Source organism: Lagopus muta, chromosome 6, assembly GCF_023343835.1.
Source record: "Lagopus muta isolate bLagMut1 chromosome 6, bLagMut1 primary, whole genome shotgun sequence".
NCBI classification, from domain to species: Eukaryota; Metazoa; Chordata; class Aves; order Galliformes; family Phasianidae; genus Lagopus; species Lagopus muta.
Genome location: NC_064438.1, coordinates 5,067,925 through 5,083,363, shown reverse-complemented (window position 1 = coordinate 5,083,363; position 15,439 = coordinate 5,067,925). Strand labels below are relative to the sequence as shown.

General features: G+C 57.6%; 2 protein-coding genes across 6 annotated transcripts; one reads left to right on the top strand and one right to left on the bottom strand.

Moving 5' to 3' along the window:
• The first annotated feature begins 195 nt into the window (after positions 1-195).
• Positions 196-5,048, top strand: SIGIRR (single Ig and TIR domain containing). Of its 5 annotated transcripts, none has more exons than XM_048949394.1 (12): positions 196-311; positions 905-979; positions 1,541-1,623; positions 1,720-1,835; positions 2,398-2,584; positions 2,661-2,791; positions 2,993-3,133; positions 3,238-3,381; positions 3,502-3,604; positions 3,683-3,833; positions 4,181-4,361; positions 4,450-5,048. In XM_048949394.1, the coding sequence occupies exons 4-12, from the start codon at positions 1,829-1,831 to the stop codon at positions 4,650-4,652; spliced, it is 1,248 nt and encodes a 415-aa protein (XP_048805351.1). In that variant the 5' UTR covers positions 196-311; positions 905-979; positions 1,541-1,623; positions 1,720-1,828; the 3' UTR covers positions 4,653-5,048. The 5 variants fall into 5 exon arrangements, with proteins under 5 accessions (XP_048805351.1, XP_048805352.1, XP_048805353.1 ...); XM_048949395.1 differs by having other exon boundaries at positions 1,541-1,631; XM_048949396.1 differs by having other exon boundaries at positions 1,529-1,623.
• Positions 5,049-5,105: 57 nt separating this feature from the next.
• Positions 5,106-13,417, bottom strand: PKP3 (plakophilin 3). The gene is made up of 13 exons (XM_048949393.1): positions 12,857-13,417; positions 12,037-12,113; positions 10,357-11,078; positions 9,871-9,994; positions 9,548-9,752; positions 9,129-9,303; positions 8,746-8,863; positions 8,292-8,459; positions 7,764-7,949; positions 7,410-7,563; positions 6,789-6,981; positions 6,499-6,586; positions 5,106-6,135 (listed from the first exon to the last, which is right to left on the bottom strand). Exons 1-13 carry the CDS (start codon positions 13,086-13,088, stop codon positions 6,100-6,102), a joined length of 2,478 nt encoding a protein of 825 aa, XP_048805350.1. The 5' UTR covers positions 13,089-13,417; the 3' UTR covers positions 5,106-6,099.
• Between the last annotated feature and the right edge of the window lie 2,022 nt (positions 13,418-15,439).

The window sequence follows — 15,439 nt, the reverse complement described above, 5'->3', positions numbered from 1 at the left end:
CCCATAAAGCCAAAGTTATTTAGGTGTTGTTTTTTTTTCTCTCCCACAGGTTCAGGTGGAGGTGGAGCGGTGGGTGGGAAAGAGGGATGGCCAACCCCTTCTGCAAGCCTGGCACCCAGTGATTGGGGAACCCAGTGAAGGGCATGGACTGAACAAGGTGGGGGGGGAGGGGAGAAGCAGGGGGGAGGGAATAGCTTAAAAAAAGAAAAAAAAGCACAGAGAAAAACCTAACGAAAGCACTTGTCTGGCAGTCAGCTCAAGTGGCACAGGGGGAAGATGGCTGGCAGGAAGTCTGGAGGAATCTCCTGCAGGTAAACACAGCTCTCTGTTGCTTCCCACTCTGTGTTGAAGTGTCTCGGCCAGGGTCAGTAGAGTCTCACCCTCTCCCTACAAGCTCTGTTGCTTAGCCTCCATCCCTGCTGTGTGCTCCCTGCCTACCTTGCTTTCCCCATGGCTTTCCTCCAGGGGGATACCACAGTCCAGCTATCATACTTGGATCACTACAGAACTGGGCTATCCCTCAAACCAAAACATAGGAATGGCAGTGTGTTGTGTGTTTCCCTGTGCTCCTCCTTCAGCCCCGCACAGAGCTTCCCTCTCAGCGCCCATTTCATCCCCTGAAGAAAAGATTATGCCTCCCTGTGGGACTAGGGACTGCTGAGGGCCTCCTTGAGCTCTCCAGCCAGCCCACACCCTGTTGGGACTTCCTTCTTTCCAACCACACAAGGGTGGGTGAGCCAGGACTGAGCGCAACCAGAGCATCGCCAGCAGGCTGGGAAAGCTCCACACCACCCCATCCTTTCCCCATGCAAAAGCCTGGCAGTGGGGTTCTCCAGCCTCTGCTCTTCCATCCTTGACCACAGAAAAAAATCAGTTAATGCTTTAGGTATCAATTATTTTCCAGCTGCTCAAGCGTCCCCTGCGTCCCCTGCGTACCTTGACCCCATTTTTGCCCGGAGCTGCGGCTGCTGTGGCTCAGGTAGGTGAGGTACCTCCAACCCCAGTTGCAGACCTCCCCCTTCCACATAACACCCACAACACAGACTCAGTTTCTTCGGGGGAAAACCAGGTTTCATCATTTCCAAACGAGTTTGCAATCAGGAGTGAAGAAGCTCTGGGGCAGAGGCAGCCAGGGCAGATTTTATCGCTGCTGGCCCCAGCAGTTCGGCTGGATGTGTTTACAGTAGTGCTGCCTTGCATAAACACCAGCATCCTGACGTCCTTGTTATTCCCAGCAGGCACAATACCCACACTGGGGGCTCTGTGGGTGTTCAGGGACAGAGGAGCCTAATGCCACAGCCAAGCTCTGCTTCAGGTTCCTTTTGTAACCAGTGTGATGTATTGGCGAGGTGCGGGGTGTCCTCTCTGCTGCCCCTCTTCCCAAGGGGCAGTGCCATGCAGGGATGGTACCTGGGCACAGCCACAGGGCAGCACTGTGCCTCCTTATGTTACTGCTGTGCCACTGGGTGTGAAAGCTCACAAGATAGGAAGCCCATGCTGCTATAAATAAACCCTGTGGTTTAATTAGCAATTTCAACAGGCACATTGGACTGGAAGCAGTGCACAGCTAAGCCACGCAGCACAAAGGAGGGACCCCAGTTGCACATCCAAAGAGCGTCTGCGGTAGGACTGTGGGTCCCAAGATGACCTGGGGGCTGTGGTTTCACTTGGCCTCGCAGCAACACCCTAACCCAAATTCCATTTTCTTCTCTGTCCCAGCCCCAATCCACCCTGTGGCAGAAACAGGTGGACTTTGTCCTCCCAGAAAACGTGTGACACCAGGTCCCTCCTTCCGCAATGCCAGCGGCTGAATGTCTCTGACCACACCATGGCAGGTAGGTTGCAAAAATCAATGTTTCAAGTGTTTTCAGCCCCCTCACTCTCAAGCATGGTGGAGGTCCCACTTGCTGCTCTGGGGTGGGCCCCAGCCTCAAAAACCGGCCCAGCCTGCTGCAGAGCACTGCTCACTGCCAGACCCTTACAGCAGAGCTTGTTTTTCTGGGGAAGCCAGGACAGCAGCAGGGCAGTCATGCCTTAGGTTAAATAGTAGGGAAAATTTGTTCTCAGAGAGAGTGGTGATGCAGTGGCACTGCAGCCCAGGGAGGCGGTGGGGTCACCATCCTTGGAGGTGTGCAAGAAACGTAGAAATGCGGCACCGGAGGACATGGTTCAGTGGGTGTGGTGGGGGTGGGCAGGCGTTGGACTCAATGATCTTACAGGTCTATTCCAGCCCTAATGATTCTACAGTTCTAATTAGGGACATGTTTTAATGAGTGTGGTGGGAGTGGACTGATGACTGTAGAGATCTTTTCCAACCGTAGTGACTCAACAGTTCTATGATTCCCCATTGCCATAAGCTGGGTCCCTGATGGTTTCCCCTTCCCCCTGTGCCTCCAGATTTTTGCAGTGTACCTCCTGAAATCCTTGCCCCAGCTGCCAACGAGACACTGGAGCTGGCCCTGGGAAGCCAGATTGTGCTGAACTGCACTGTGCGCTGGGCAATTAGTGAGCACTGTGAGCCTGTCCCCATCTGGACCAAGGATGGGCAGTGGCTGGGCAGTGAGAACAGACAGTACAGCATGTGGTAAGGAGCCTGCCCCAGGGTACATCCGTCTGGCTTTCTGGGCCGCCCAACCCACAGTGACTCCTTCTCTCCCTAGGTTTGGTCAAAATGCCTCGGAGCGTCTCCTTGCCACTGTCCTGCAGGTCAACCTCACGCACGATGCCGACTTTGGAGTGTTTGCCTGCTGGGTCAGCAATGCCACAGCCACCTTCACCCTGCAGAGAAGGGGTAGGGATACACTGGGAGCAAGCCCTGGCGGGGACAGGAGTGGGAAACCCAAGGAGGGTTCTGGGAACGGGGTGGCAGTGGTGGCCCCATGGGTGTCACGAAGTGGGAAAAAGAGAAATGGCTGCATGTTGAGGTGTGAACTCCGGAAAGCTGGGTCTGGGCTACCAGCCATGCTCACCATGCTCTTCACTATCTTTGCAGAGGTTGTGGGGCATGTAAGTGCAGTGCTGGCTGCCCTGTTGGTCCTGGCCCTCCTGGTGCTGCTGGCAGGGCTCTATATCAGATGCCGCCTGAGCGTGCTCCTCTGGTACAGGAACCACTACGGCGAGCTGGAGATGAATGGTGAGAGGGGAGCGGAGGAGAGGGTGGCCCCAGGATGAGCTACCTCAGGACCTGGGCAAGCTCCTCTCTGGTACTAACCTCCCCTTTTCCCCCCAACCACACAGATGGGAAGCTGTATGATGCTTATGTGTCCCATGCCACTGCTCCAGATGACCGAAAGTTTGTCCACTTCATTGTCAAGCCACAGCTGGAGAACCGCTATGGCTACAAGCTCTACCTGGATGAGCAGAACATCCTGCCTAATGCTGGTAGGCGCCATCCCTATGGCATTGGGCAGAGGGACAGTGCTGACACCTGAATCTGAAATCCCAAAGAGGGGAGAGGATGCACTGGGCAAGGGGCTAAGATCCTTTCTCTCCCCGGCACAGAGCCATCAGCAGACCTCATCATGAATGTGAGCAGGTGCCGGCGTCTCATTGTGGTCCTCTCGGTGGCATACTTGGAGCAAGACTGGTGCAACAGCAGCTTTAGGTATGAGCCCACTCCTGCCTGCCTCTGGGAGAAAGGGGCTGGCAGCTCCTCACCTCCTGCCCCATGTCTGTCCCACAGGGAAGGGCTCTGGAGGTTGCTAGAGCTTTCCAAGAAACCCATCTTCATTGTCTTTGAGAGCCAGTACCGGGAGATCACACACCCTGCCATCAGCCTGCTGAAGCATCACAGGAGCGCCGTGACCTTGCTGGTTTGGCGAGCGGGCTCCATGGTAAGGGCCAAGCAGGGTCCAACCCTGGTGCCCCATTTCATATCAGGCTCTAGATCTGCATGCTCACGTCCCAAATGTGCACAGGAAGGAGCCCTGCTATAGGGTGTCCCCTGGCCAAGGAAACCAGGGCAGCACAGTTCACACTGTAGGGCCGGGCTAGGAGCTGCAGCTCTCCAGCAGGTCAGGCTGGTTTCTCCGTTGCTGTGCAGGCATGCTGCCATGGCAGAGCACAGCCTTCACCTTGGCTGAGCTCCCAGCTGCAGGAGGAGCTTTCTCCAGCCCTGCACAGGGCCGGGCAGGGCTGTTCTGCAACCCAGCGCAGCTCATCTCCTTCTTACCCCGTGCAGACCCCATCGTCAGACTTCTGGAAGGAGCTGTGCCTGGCCCTGCCACGCAAGGTGGCCTTCCGAGGGACCATGGGGGACCCGCAGACCCAGCTACAGGAGGACAAGGACCCCATGCTCATCCTGCACAGCAGCTACTTGGACAGCCGGGGGGACCCCCACCCAGATGGAGACCTGGGTACAGGTACTTGTCACCCACCTCCTTTCTGGGTTGGGTCGGAAGGTTGGGTTGACCCCTTCCCCATCACTTGACCCCTGTCTGCTCCTTCCAGGCCTCCGTGGATATGCTTTTAGAAGTCCCCTTCCTCCCCGCATCAGTGTCCCTGGGGGGCCCACAGCTTTGGCCACTGGCACACAGGAGGACACGCAGCTGAAGGACAGCCACAGATCTGAGATTGACGTCTCCGACCTGGGCTCACGCAACTATGGCGCCCGCACAGACTTCTACTGCCTGGTAACAGAGGATGACATCTGAGCAGAGCCACAGCCAAGCTGCTGAATCTCAGCATCCCCACACACTGTGGGACTGCACGGACTCTGGTCGTGGTTCCAGGATCCCAGGCACAGTGAAGAACTGAAGCTGGGAGGAGAGGAGCTGGCTCCTAGCAACATGCTCCATGGTGAAAAGCCATCATGGGGGGACATTCCTGTCCCCAGTACCTGGGCACCCTCGGGTGGTAGGTCCTCCTCACTTGCCCTGGGTAGAAGGGACATTTTTCCTGCCTGATGGACCAACGTTGGGATTGGTGATGCCCTCGGAGAAGCACCATGCACCCACATCCCTTTGCCCCTCATTCCCTACTAATTGCTTGAGGCAGCATCACCCTCTACCCCACAGAAATCCTCATGGCAATAAAGTGCTGCTGTTCCAGTGGGTCTTGTCCATCTGCAGGGACATGGATGACACTGGTGGATTGCACAATGAGTGGTGAGACAGTGTCCACAGGTGCTGGTTCAAGCACAGGGATATTATTCAAGGTCTTTATTTGGGGGGATACACAGTGCACAGCCTCTATGTGGAGAGCTGGTGGGACAAATGCACTGCTCCATCCCCAACGGGTCCCAACATGTCACATCCAGTAGGGGGGAGGTCCCTTGTTGCCACACTGCTCACTCTTCCCCCCACCCCCTCACCCCCGTCATACCTACTCTACCCCATTTCCCAGATGGGGCACACCCAAGCGCAGGGTCTCCCTCCCCAGTCCCAAACCCCACTGGCAGACCCAAGCGACCCACAGCCTCCTGCACACCCCAACCCTCCGCCTCTGCTGAGTGAGCTTTGAACTCACGCTGGCCCCACCTGCACCGGGCACCGAGGGCATCTCCCCACCCCGCGGGGAGACGCCACCCAGCAAACATAAGCTAGCTGGCCCTGCCCAGATCTTGCTTATGCAGCACTGGTCCTGAATAGCCCCAGGTCCTTAACAGGGCAGCTATGGGGTCCCTGCTGCAAAGTGGGCACTGATGCTGCTTCTGGCTCCTTGCAGGCAAAGGTGCAGCCCCTTAAAACTTAGGGGAGACACCAGTGGCCATCACGGATACCCCCTGTGCTCTACCAAGTCCCATCCCCATGCAGGGCACAGCCCAGCACAATGAGATTCTGGGAGCTCACCCCTTCATTAGTAGGGGCAGCTGGGATAGGGACACCCCCAAAAGCATCCCCAGAGCTTCCTGCCTTTCTACCAAGCTTGAAGTGGTGCAAAAATGGTTTGGGGGGGATATTTTCAGCTCCTGCATCACCAGCCTAGAGATAGGGTTCCCAGCAGCACGGGGTAGGCACAAGGGACATGAGGAACAGTGGGAACTATGCTACAGAGCAGGAGTCCTGAGGTGAGCGGCTCCTCCGGGGCCACAGGAGGCAGCAAGGCACGTCCTGGAGGGGAGACTGAGGGCTGTGCAGTCCCTTCTCCCTGGAACTGTTCTTACAGGCTGAGGAAATCCTCCTTCCGGTACCCCTTCTGCAAGAAAAAAGGCCACCTGTCACCCAGTGGGGGGACCCCTGGTGCTGTCATCACTACCCCTGCTCAAGGACACCTGTGGCCACACCTTGCCAGGAGGTAGGGACTGGGAATGCAAACATACTCTTCCCTGGCATGCTGTGCCCACCCTGGGCCCATGGGTGTTCCCATCCCTTTAGGCACCTGGCACCAGAAGGATGATGCTCTGGGGACATTCCCACCTCTACATGAAGTGAAGGTGTGGAGTCAGGGCAAGTCATATGCCCTGAAGCATTTGGGTGGCGCACATTTCTGAGATGAAGCCCCCAGCCATGACTCCCCTGGGCTCTTCCCCACGCTCCCACACCAGAGGGAGGTACGTACCACCTTGAAGTCCCGGTGGAGCTTGGTGTATTGCCACATGTTGCCCAGGAGGCTGGCTGCTGCCCTGGAGGATTTCTCATTGTCTGAGCTGGAGCAGAGAGAGAAAATACCATAATGTTTTGGGTAACACAGGGCATGGAATGGTACCAACCAGCCCAAGGATAACACCCCATAAAGTCCGAGGGCTGTTGGCAAAGTGCTTCTACTAGGAGTGGTGAGAAGCACCCAGATGGAAAAACAGATGGCTGCGGTGACGGGTGGGACAGAAAAATAGACAAGTGAGCTCCCACCTGTCCCTCCTCTTCTTGACATAGAAGAGTTTCCTGAGGCCATCAAAGTAGACGATGTCGCGAGCAGCCATGGGGCTCTCCACCACCAGGTTGTTGAGCACCGCAATGATGTTCACAATAACATCAGCAGGCGGTGCCTTGTCCCCGACGCTCCCTGGCAGCTTCTCAATCAAGTGGCTGACTACCTTAGTAGCTGGAGGGCAAAGGCAATGTATCAGGTCAAGGGGCCGACCCCATAGGATGCATGGTGACCTAGGAAGGACCCCTGCAGCCAAGGACCCACGAGGCAGCACCAGGGGTTGCTTCAAGCTCTCTGCTAAGACTCCGTGGCATTTGGGAGAGGAGCAGTGTGCGAGATGAGTTGAAGCAATAGATGCATAGCCAAGGAAGACAGTGGGGCTGGAGGCAGAGTAGAGAATGCCAGGGCTGTTTGGTCACTGAAGACAGACAGGACACCACACAAGCATGCGTCTAGCTGTGAGCATGGACACAGGAAGGTGCTGAGACATGCCTGAAGGTAAGCAGAGGCCAAACTGAGGATCAAAGGACGGAAAGCGTCCAGCGGGCTCCTCTGTGCCACCCTGGTCCTGCCCTCCCAGCCCTGCCCTCCCCAGCACTCACACATCTCATCCTTGTTGCGCGCATGGCGGGACAGGTTGCGGATGAGCCCCGTCAGGGAGCGCAGCTGGTGGTGGTCAGCGGTGCGGACGCGGTCCAGCACAGGGTTCAGGATGCGTTCCTGCTCCAAGGCCAGCCGGCTCAGCACACCTGCCCACTGCAGAGGCAAAAACACACAGTAGAGGCACCCACCAGGTTTGCCCCATCCTCCTCCTCCTCTTGTTCAGTGTGGCAGGGTGACCCGACTGGTGAGGAGTGTGATGGCCACGTTCCTCCACCCTGGTGGGGCTGTGACCAGCAGTGACAGCCAAACAAGATGGTACAAGCCCCGGGAATGCTCCCCTCCTGTATCCTCACCCTGCGGTCCCCAGCAGTGATGTTCTGCAAGGCACCCGAGGCTGCCTCAGTGGTGTGCTTGTTGAGCTCGCAGCGCTGCAGCAGCCGGTTGTAGATGCCCACAATCTGTGGGTTCCAGAGCCACTCCATGCCCTTGGGGTCCTTGGACACTTCCGTGAAAGTGACAATGTCTGCATTCAGATAGTGCTGCGGGGACAAAGGGAGCAGCGTTAGACCCAGAGAGAACAATCCCTCTATGTTGTCCACTTCCTGCCAAGCTGGAGGTGTCCACAGCAAGAGGACATGTCAATCCAGCTGTGTCACATCACTCAGCATGCGGGGGGGGGGTTTGCACCCATTGCTACATGCAAGTAGCACCTGATTCACCCTCTGAGTTCACCTTTGTGTCCCACCCAGCAGGCAAGGCTGGTGTCCACCTCCACCCACAATCACGACATTTCACCAGCTGTTTTCCCATGCTTCCACACCCCAAGCGATGCAGCTGTCACAGCACAAAAATGCCATGGTCCCCCACCACTGCCTGCTGACCTCTCGAGCCTTCTTGCTCTGGGGGCTGAAGCAGCCCACCAGCTCTCCTGTCATGGTTCCACCATTGTTCCTGCGGTGGCCCTCCAGGCGCTGGAGGGAGGAGGGAGGCATTTCATCGTAGAGGCGGTAGGAGAGGTTGCGCAGGACACAGACAGCATTCTCCACACTCTGGGAAAAGAAATGGGACATGAAGGGTGGAAGTCAGTCCTGGTGAGCTGGCACACCCTCCAGGGCACGGTCCCATGGGCTCCATGTTCAGAGTCACATCCACCACCACTGACAGTACTCCACTACGCCCAGTAAGCTGGAACAGACTCAGATTCATTTTCCCCACTTTGTGAAGGATGTCTGGTGACCCCAGGGGAGTCACAAGGGACACAAGGGAGTGAGCAACACCCCATCTGAGGGCACTGAAGCCCCAAGCCCTCTAAGCAGAGCAAATCTTGAGGCTCACCTTGTCTTCTGACTTCCCTACTTCTAGGGAGCTGTTCACGTAGTGGATCATAGCGTCCACCAGCCCATGGCACTCACGCATCTTCTGCCGGGTCTGCTGGCTTGCAGAGCTCAAATTTCTGCACGGGAAAAAGGTCCATCATGGCAAGAAGTGGCATCACGGCCACTCATCCTGGTGCCCCACTACAGACAGCACTGCGGGCAACTAATGCTTGTCCCATGGGATTGACAACACTTTGCCTTGAAGCACAAGCACTGCAAGGAATTGGGATCTCAAAAACAAGCTCTGGCAACCTTTGCTACCTACATTGGCAGTGCATATGGTGTTTCCTCCTGTCTAAACCTTTATCCACAGTAGGACTGAGGCTGGTCTAGAGCAGGTACCTGAGAAAGCCTGTGGAGTTGTAGAAGATCTCTGCCTCAGAGGGGTTCTGCTGGATGACACCAGAGCCACCCAGGCCAGAGAGGGGGACCAGAACCAGGTCTGTGAGCTGCTCCAGTGTGTCTCGAGCCAAGCGATCCTTCAGGTTGTCACTGGAGGAAAGATTCCATAGGATCCCTGCGTGGAGGAAATGGATCCTCAGTCCTGGGGACAACTAGAGAGCATGTCTGCCCTGGCCCAACTCATACTGGCCACTCACAGCCATGAGGCAGCTCACGGCTGGGGACACCACCCAGGTACGTGTTGACAACACAAAGCTGTCCTCGTGCAGTATCACCCTGGCCTTACTCACAGGCCAGGGGAACCAGATGCCTCCTCAGTGGGAGGAGGACCCCAGTCCAGCCCTGTGACCATCTCTGACCTGTAACATTCTTGCGGAGCTCATCATCAGGCTCCCGCAGTGTCCTCATGAGCTCATAGATGCCGTTCTCCTCCACCAGCGCCAGCTTGTTCTCAGCATTGTCGTAGATGAGGTTGCGCATGGCACCTGTTGCATGGCGCTGCACCTCCTGGTTGGGGCTGTTAAAGAGCTTCACCAGCTTGGGCATGGCCTGGAGGCTGCGAGCCTACAATGGGAAACAGGTTGGGTGGAGAGACAGGTCTGAGGCTCCATCTCCTTCATCCTCCCAGGTGTGCCCCACCATACTGGAGAGGCTCATGAGACCTTTCCCCTCTGGTGCCCACCTGTTTCTTGGCATTACTGTCACTGTAGCATTTGTGCTGGAGGTAGGCAGCGCCCAGGACTTGTAGGTTGGGGTCACTGGCTATAAGGTATTTCACCGCTGAGGGCAGGTCAATGTCGTCAAACCTGGAAGCCACACGCAGATGAGGAAGAGCCCAGAAAAGGCAGCCACAAGGGTCTTCCATCTCTGCTCCCCATCACATCCCACATTTCAGAGGAGATGTGTCAACCCATCTCCCTCCCCATTGCACTCCTTCTGGCTTAGCAAGTACCTTACCACCTCTACACCTCAGGATGTTTTTATGTTAGACCTAAAAGCATATGCAGGACACACTAAAAGCTGAACTCACACCACACTCTGTGACTGTGAGGCCAAATGCCAACCACCTCACTTCTCCTTCCCTTGCAGCCAAGCAAGAACTAGGGAGTTTAGCCCTAAATCAGCCAAGTGACTCATGAGAACAGGGACTAGGCTGGTAGGTACTCACCCTCCCGACTGCTGGGTGAGCAGTGTGCTGTGTCCATTGTACATATCCATGGCACGCTGGTCCTGGAGGTGGTGGCTGGACTCAGCCAGGCTGCGCACGGAGGGCGCACGGGAGCTGTGCTCCACCATGCCCATGTAGGAGCTCCCGACGGCTGCCTGCGAGGATGGCTGGATGCTGCCAAAGGAGCTGGTGCTGAGCCGTGAGCGGTTGTTGCTCTGGAAGCGCTGGAGTGTGCGCATGGCTGGCGCCCGAATGGTGCGGCTCTGGGGCACCTCTCTGCCATCCAACCAGTCGGAGCTCTTGGCATTGGAACCAGTGCTCATCTGCCTCTCGAAGGTGTACGAGCGGCTGAAGCCACTGTTGCCTTGGTTTTTGTAGAGGGACCGGTGTCCCATGGGGTCCAGCTGCTCTGAGACGATACTGTAGCGATCATCTGCGGTGCTGGGAGGCACTGGCCCGTCAGCCAGCCGCAGGGAGCGCAGCGACAGCGTGTCAAAGCTCTGCCGGGCACGGTAGTTGCGCTCATGGAAGGAGCTGGGCCGTGGGGAGGTGCCGGCAGCCTGCGACATGGCATAGCCCACACCGTAGCTCCGGCCCTTTGGCATCCCCCCGTTGCTGACAGTTGCCATCCGCTTGTGTGGTGTGAGGTCCACAGCTGACCGCGAGGACCAGCTGCTGCCCTTGAGCGTGTCAAAATCTTTTTTGGCCATGGATTGGTACAGCTAGGGGGAAGCATGGGGTTAAGGGAGGGTGACCACATGGACATTCCTCCATCCTCACCACAGGAAAAGGAAAGGACAGAGCCAAAAGCCTCCTTGGTGCTGTCTAGTCATAGAATCATTAAGGTTGTAGAAGACCTCTAAGACCACATACAACCTCAACCCACCCCCACCGTGCCCACTGACCACATCCCTCAGTGCCACACAGTTCTGGAACACCTCCAGGGATGGTGACTCCACCGCCTCCCCAGGGCAGCCTTTGCCAGTGCCTCACCACTCTTCCGTAGGAATTTTTTCTAATATCTAACCCAAACCTCCCCTGGTGCAACTTGAGCCCATCAACTCTCACCCTATCCCTGTAACCAGGAGAAGAGACCAATCCCCACCTCGCCACAACTTCCTTTCAGGCATCCTCTTCTCCAGAGTGAACCATCCCAGCTCCCCCATAAGATCTGTGCTCCAGACCCCTCACCAGATTCACTGCCGTTCTCTGACATGCTCCAGGGGCCTCTATGTGTTTCTTGTAGTGAGGGGCCCAACACCCAACACAATATTCAAGGTGTGACCTCACCAGAACTGAGTACAAGGGAAGAATCACCTCCTGTTCCCACTGGCTGCGCTATTACTGATACAAACTAGAGTGCCATTGGCCTTCTTGGCCACCTACTGCACATTGCTGGCTCACATTCAGCTACTGTCAACTAAATCCCGGATGCTTTTCTCCCACACAACTTTTCACTCTGCCCCAAGCCTGTAGTGCTGCCTGGAGTTGTTGTCACTGAAGTGCAGGACCCAGCACTTGATCTTGCTGAACTTTGGCCTCAGCCTATTGATCCAGCCTTTCCAGATCCATTTAGGGCCTTCCTGCCCTCAGGTAGGTCAACACTAAGCTGTCTATCAACACCCAGCTGTCTAAGCCATCCCCAGCTAGCACAGAGATGTGTGCTTGGTTCAGACATACCGAGCCTTTGGAGTCCAAGCCATTGGTCTGGGAGCGGGAGCTAAAGGAGGAACACACGGTCGTGCCATATGGACCGCCTGCAGGATGGAAATGGGAGACAAAACACTGGTCTGAACAAGCTGTGACCAACACTGCCTCCCACCCTGCTGCCCTGGGGGGGGGGTTGCTAGGGGGCTGAGAGTCAGAGGGCTGGAGAAGTGCCTGTTTCCAGCCATGGGGTGCAGGAGGAGGCTGCGGAGGAGGCAGCACGCCTCCCACGGCCTCTCCACCTTTCAAGATGCCTGACAGTGAGAGCAGTAATTGCTACTTTGGTGGGGACAGGGCACCTCAGCACGGCTCCCCTTGGCCTTACTTGGCTGGGATGGGGGCTCAGGGGGCCTGCTGTGCTCTGCTGCAAGGCTTAGTTATGGTCTGGTCCCACTGGGTGGCTATCACCTGGGTGCCGCCAGAGCAGGGATAGGGCCATCCAGTTTGGGGCAAACAAGGTGCAGGGTGCCGGGGGGGGGCTCTCCTGTCACTGGGGCGCAGCCTGAGGCGCAACGGAGCGAAGCAGCAGGGCGGAGGCCGTGAGCTCAGATGCTAAATGGAGGCACTTGGAGCCCGGCCAACAAGGCGAGACAGCGCCGAGAGCCCAGGGAAAGAGCCGCCGAGAGCCGCCCAAAGCAGTGCATGGGGTCCCAGTACCCTCACAGGGCAAACCGAGGCGTAGGGACAACAAATGCGGGCTGGAGCCACTCTGCCCCGAGACGTGAAGCCCCCACTGAAATCAAAGGAAAAGGGGAACCCCCCGCCCACAGAGAGCCGCCCCGCAGTTTCCCACCTCTGCCGTCCAGCGGGTCAAGCACGGCGGCCTCGGGCCGTGGGGCGGCCGCCTGCCCCCGCAGCATCATGCGGATGCGGACCTGCTCCTGGACGCGAGCGCTGCGCAGCCGCTGGGCCTCGGCCGCCTCTCGGCTGCGACCATCCAGCTGGCGGTCCGAGGGCAGAGCCAGCGAGCAGACGCCGGCCTCGGGCTGCAGGGCCGACAGCAAGAAGGCGTTAGTCTCCTGCATGGCAGCGGCGAGCGGGGCCGAGGCGAGCGCGGCCGCCCTGTGCAGGTGTGTGCGGCTGTGACGGCGGCGGGGCCTTCCCTGAGCTGCAGGGAGGCACCCGGCCCGCCCCGCCGCCGCCACGCCTCGGTGCTGCGGCCACCTGAGCACAGAGGGAGCAACGTGGGCCCCGAGGCCAAAGGAGCCCACCCAGGATGCCCACAAGCAGGGGAGGTGGACGTGCCCGCAGCCACAGTGAAGAGCGCTGGACGGGCTGCCTGGGCAGGCTCCTCCATGGACCCCAGCAGGCTCAAGGATGCAAAAGCCCCTCCGTGTGGCCTCCAAGTTGACCTCTGAACCACTGAGTGGCCTCTCCCACCAGCCTGCCCCAGGCTCAACCTACACATCGACACTCAGACCCCTGAGCAGCCTCCACATTGACCCCCAGCCCTCCACCAGCCAGCCCTAGACCCCAGGCAGCCTCCTCAGAGAGTCCCAGAGCCCCACAAAGCCTCCACATTGACCCCTAGCGAGCCACAGGAGCCAGCATCCTCCCCCAGACCCCCACATGGCCTTGCTGGCCACCTCTAGACCCCAGCCCTCCTTGGAAAGCCCCAGACACCCTCACGTGGCCACCTAGGAGGGCCCTGGAGCCCCAGGCACACTGCACATTGACCCCCAGAGCCCTGGGCAGCCCCATGGCGAGCCCTGGACCTCCAGCCGGCACCTAGCTGTCTCCCTGATAAAGCCCTAAAAGAGCCCACCACCACTGTTGGGGCATGGTGGCCAATCCCTCCCTGCTTTGCTTTTCAAATCAGTTGGGAATTACAAAAAAACAACAACAACAACAACAAATTAAAAAATAAATAAATAAATAAATAAAACCATTAGGCAGCTGAATGCCACTGGGCTGGTGGCTCTGAGCACAGAGGCAATGAATGTGGGGTGACTCAGCCACTGCTGTGCACAGGTATTAATTAGGCTCACCCCACCCGCCCAGCCACCCCGACCAACCCCAGCTTGTGGGACACGCCTGCTCCCAAAATCCCCAGCGGCTTTGTTCCACTGCTTTCCCCCTGCCTGAATTCTTGGAGGGAGCCACGCACTCCTGACACAAGTTGTGTACGTTCTCATCTTTGGGGCGGGAGTGAATGGGAACGTCAGTGCCCCTGGTGGCTTTCGCACTCAGCGTCACTGCTTTGGCCCCGCCTGGCAGAAGCGTTTTGGGGTTTGGCAGCCAGTGAGCTGGGTCAGGCTTGCAACACCGGGTGCTGACAGCTCAGGATGGCTTTTGTCCTTTGGTAGGAGGGGGGAGAAAGAGCGGTGAGGAATGTGCCGTTGTCAGCAGGAGCAGCTTGCTTTGGGACAGGGGAGTGTTCCAAGGGCAGGGATCTGTTCCCTGCAGTGGTAAGGTCCCTGATCGTGGTGGCCAACCCCATTGTGCCTGGGGACCTATGACCCCCAGGCCCTCCCCATCTTTATTTGGGAAGTTTCATACGGCTTGGAGTAGGGGTCGCAGCCAGTCCTTTTTGGGGTCTACAGCCCTAAGGGGACCATTCACAGCTCTGTGCCACCCACACGGATGCACAGCACTTGGCAGTGCTCAGCAAGGCACTCCCAGCCCGCATGAATCATAGTTCCCCCCCACCCCGAACAGGAGGTTCACTCCCCATGCATGTTGCTGCTTGCTCATGGCTGTATACCAGGCTCCAAGGGGTGGGGGGATACTTCCAAGTACATCCCTACATCCCCAAAGCAGGGAATTGGGGCTGCAGCTCTGCAAAAGGCTTTGGACTGGATGCTTAAAATAAAAAAAATAAATTAAAAAATACAGTAATTTGCTACAAAAACCGTATTTGGAGCAAAACTGAGGAGATGCAACCACACTCAGAGATGCAGAGATGAATAAACCTAGCACGGACACACCAGGAAAGGCACCCCAAAGGCACTTCCCTCTGTGGGGTGACCGCGCACCGTGGCCTCCACAGTACACCAATGCCTGTTGTTCCCAAAGCCCCACTGAGTGCTGGTCCCGAACAGCAGGTCCTGTGGCCACCGATGCCACCAGCAACAGGGAGTGGCCAACAGCACAGCAGCACATGTGCCCAGACTGTCCCTTTCACAGCAGAGAAACCGAGACATGAGGACACTGGGGAGGGGTCAAAAACGCTGCTTGGTCAGAGCTGGCCAGGAGCTCGCAGCTGATGGATGACCCCATCAGTTTCCCAATGGCATCCGCGTCCCCTGGCATGATGTCAACCCGCACTGGGGACAGCCACGCTCGCAAAACACTTACCTTGTTGGGTGGCCCCACAGGGCTGGTGCCCTGCAGCATCCTCCGGCTGGGTGCACCCCTGGGTGCTGTTGGGGAGCCC

Coding starts and splice junctions, on each gene's coding strand:
- SIGIRR (XM_048949397.1), top strand. Junction 2,792..2,992: donor CTTCACCCTGCAGAGAAGGG/GTAGGGATACAC, acceptor CTATCTTTGCAG/AGGTTGTGGGGCATGTAAGT. Junction 3,382..3,501: donor GAACATCCTGCCTAATGCTG/GTAGGCGCCATC, acceptor TCCCCGGCACAG/AGCCATCAGCAGACCTCATC.
- PKP3 (XM_048949393.1), bottom strand. CDS start 13,088: ATGCAGGAGACTAACGCCTTCTTGCTGTCGGCCCTGCAGCCCGAGGCC. Junction 8,864..9,128: donor AACTCCACAGGCTTTCTCAG/GTACCTGCTCTA, acceptor TTTCCCGTGCAG/AAATTTGAGCTCTGCAAGCC. Junction 7,564..7,763: donor TCACTGCTGGGGACCGCAGG/GTGAGGATACAG, acceptor TTGCCTCTGCAG/TGGGCAGGTGTGCTGAGCCG.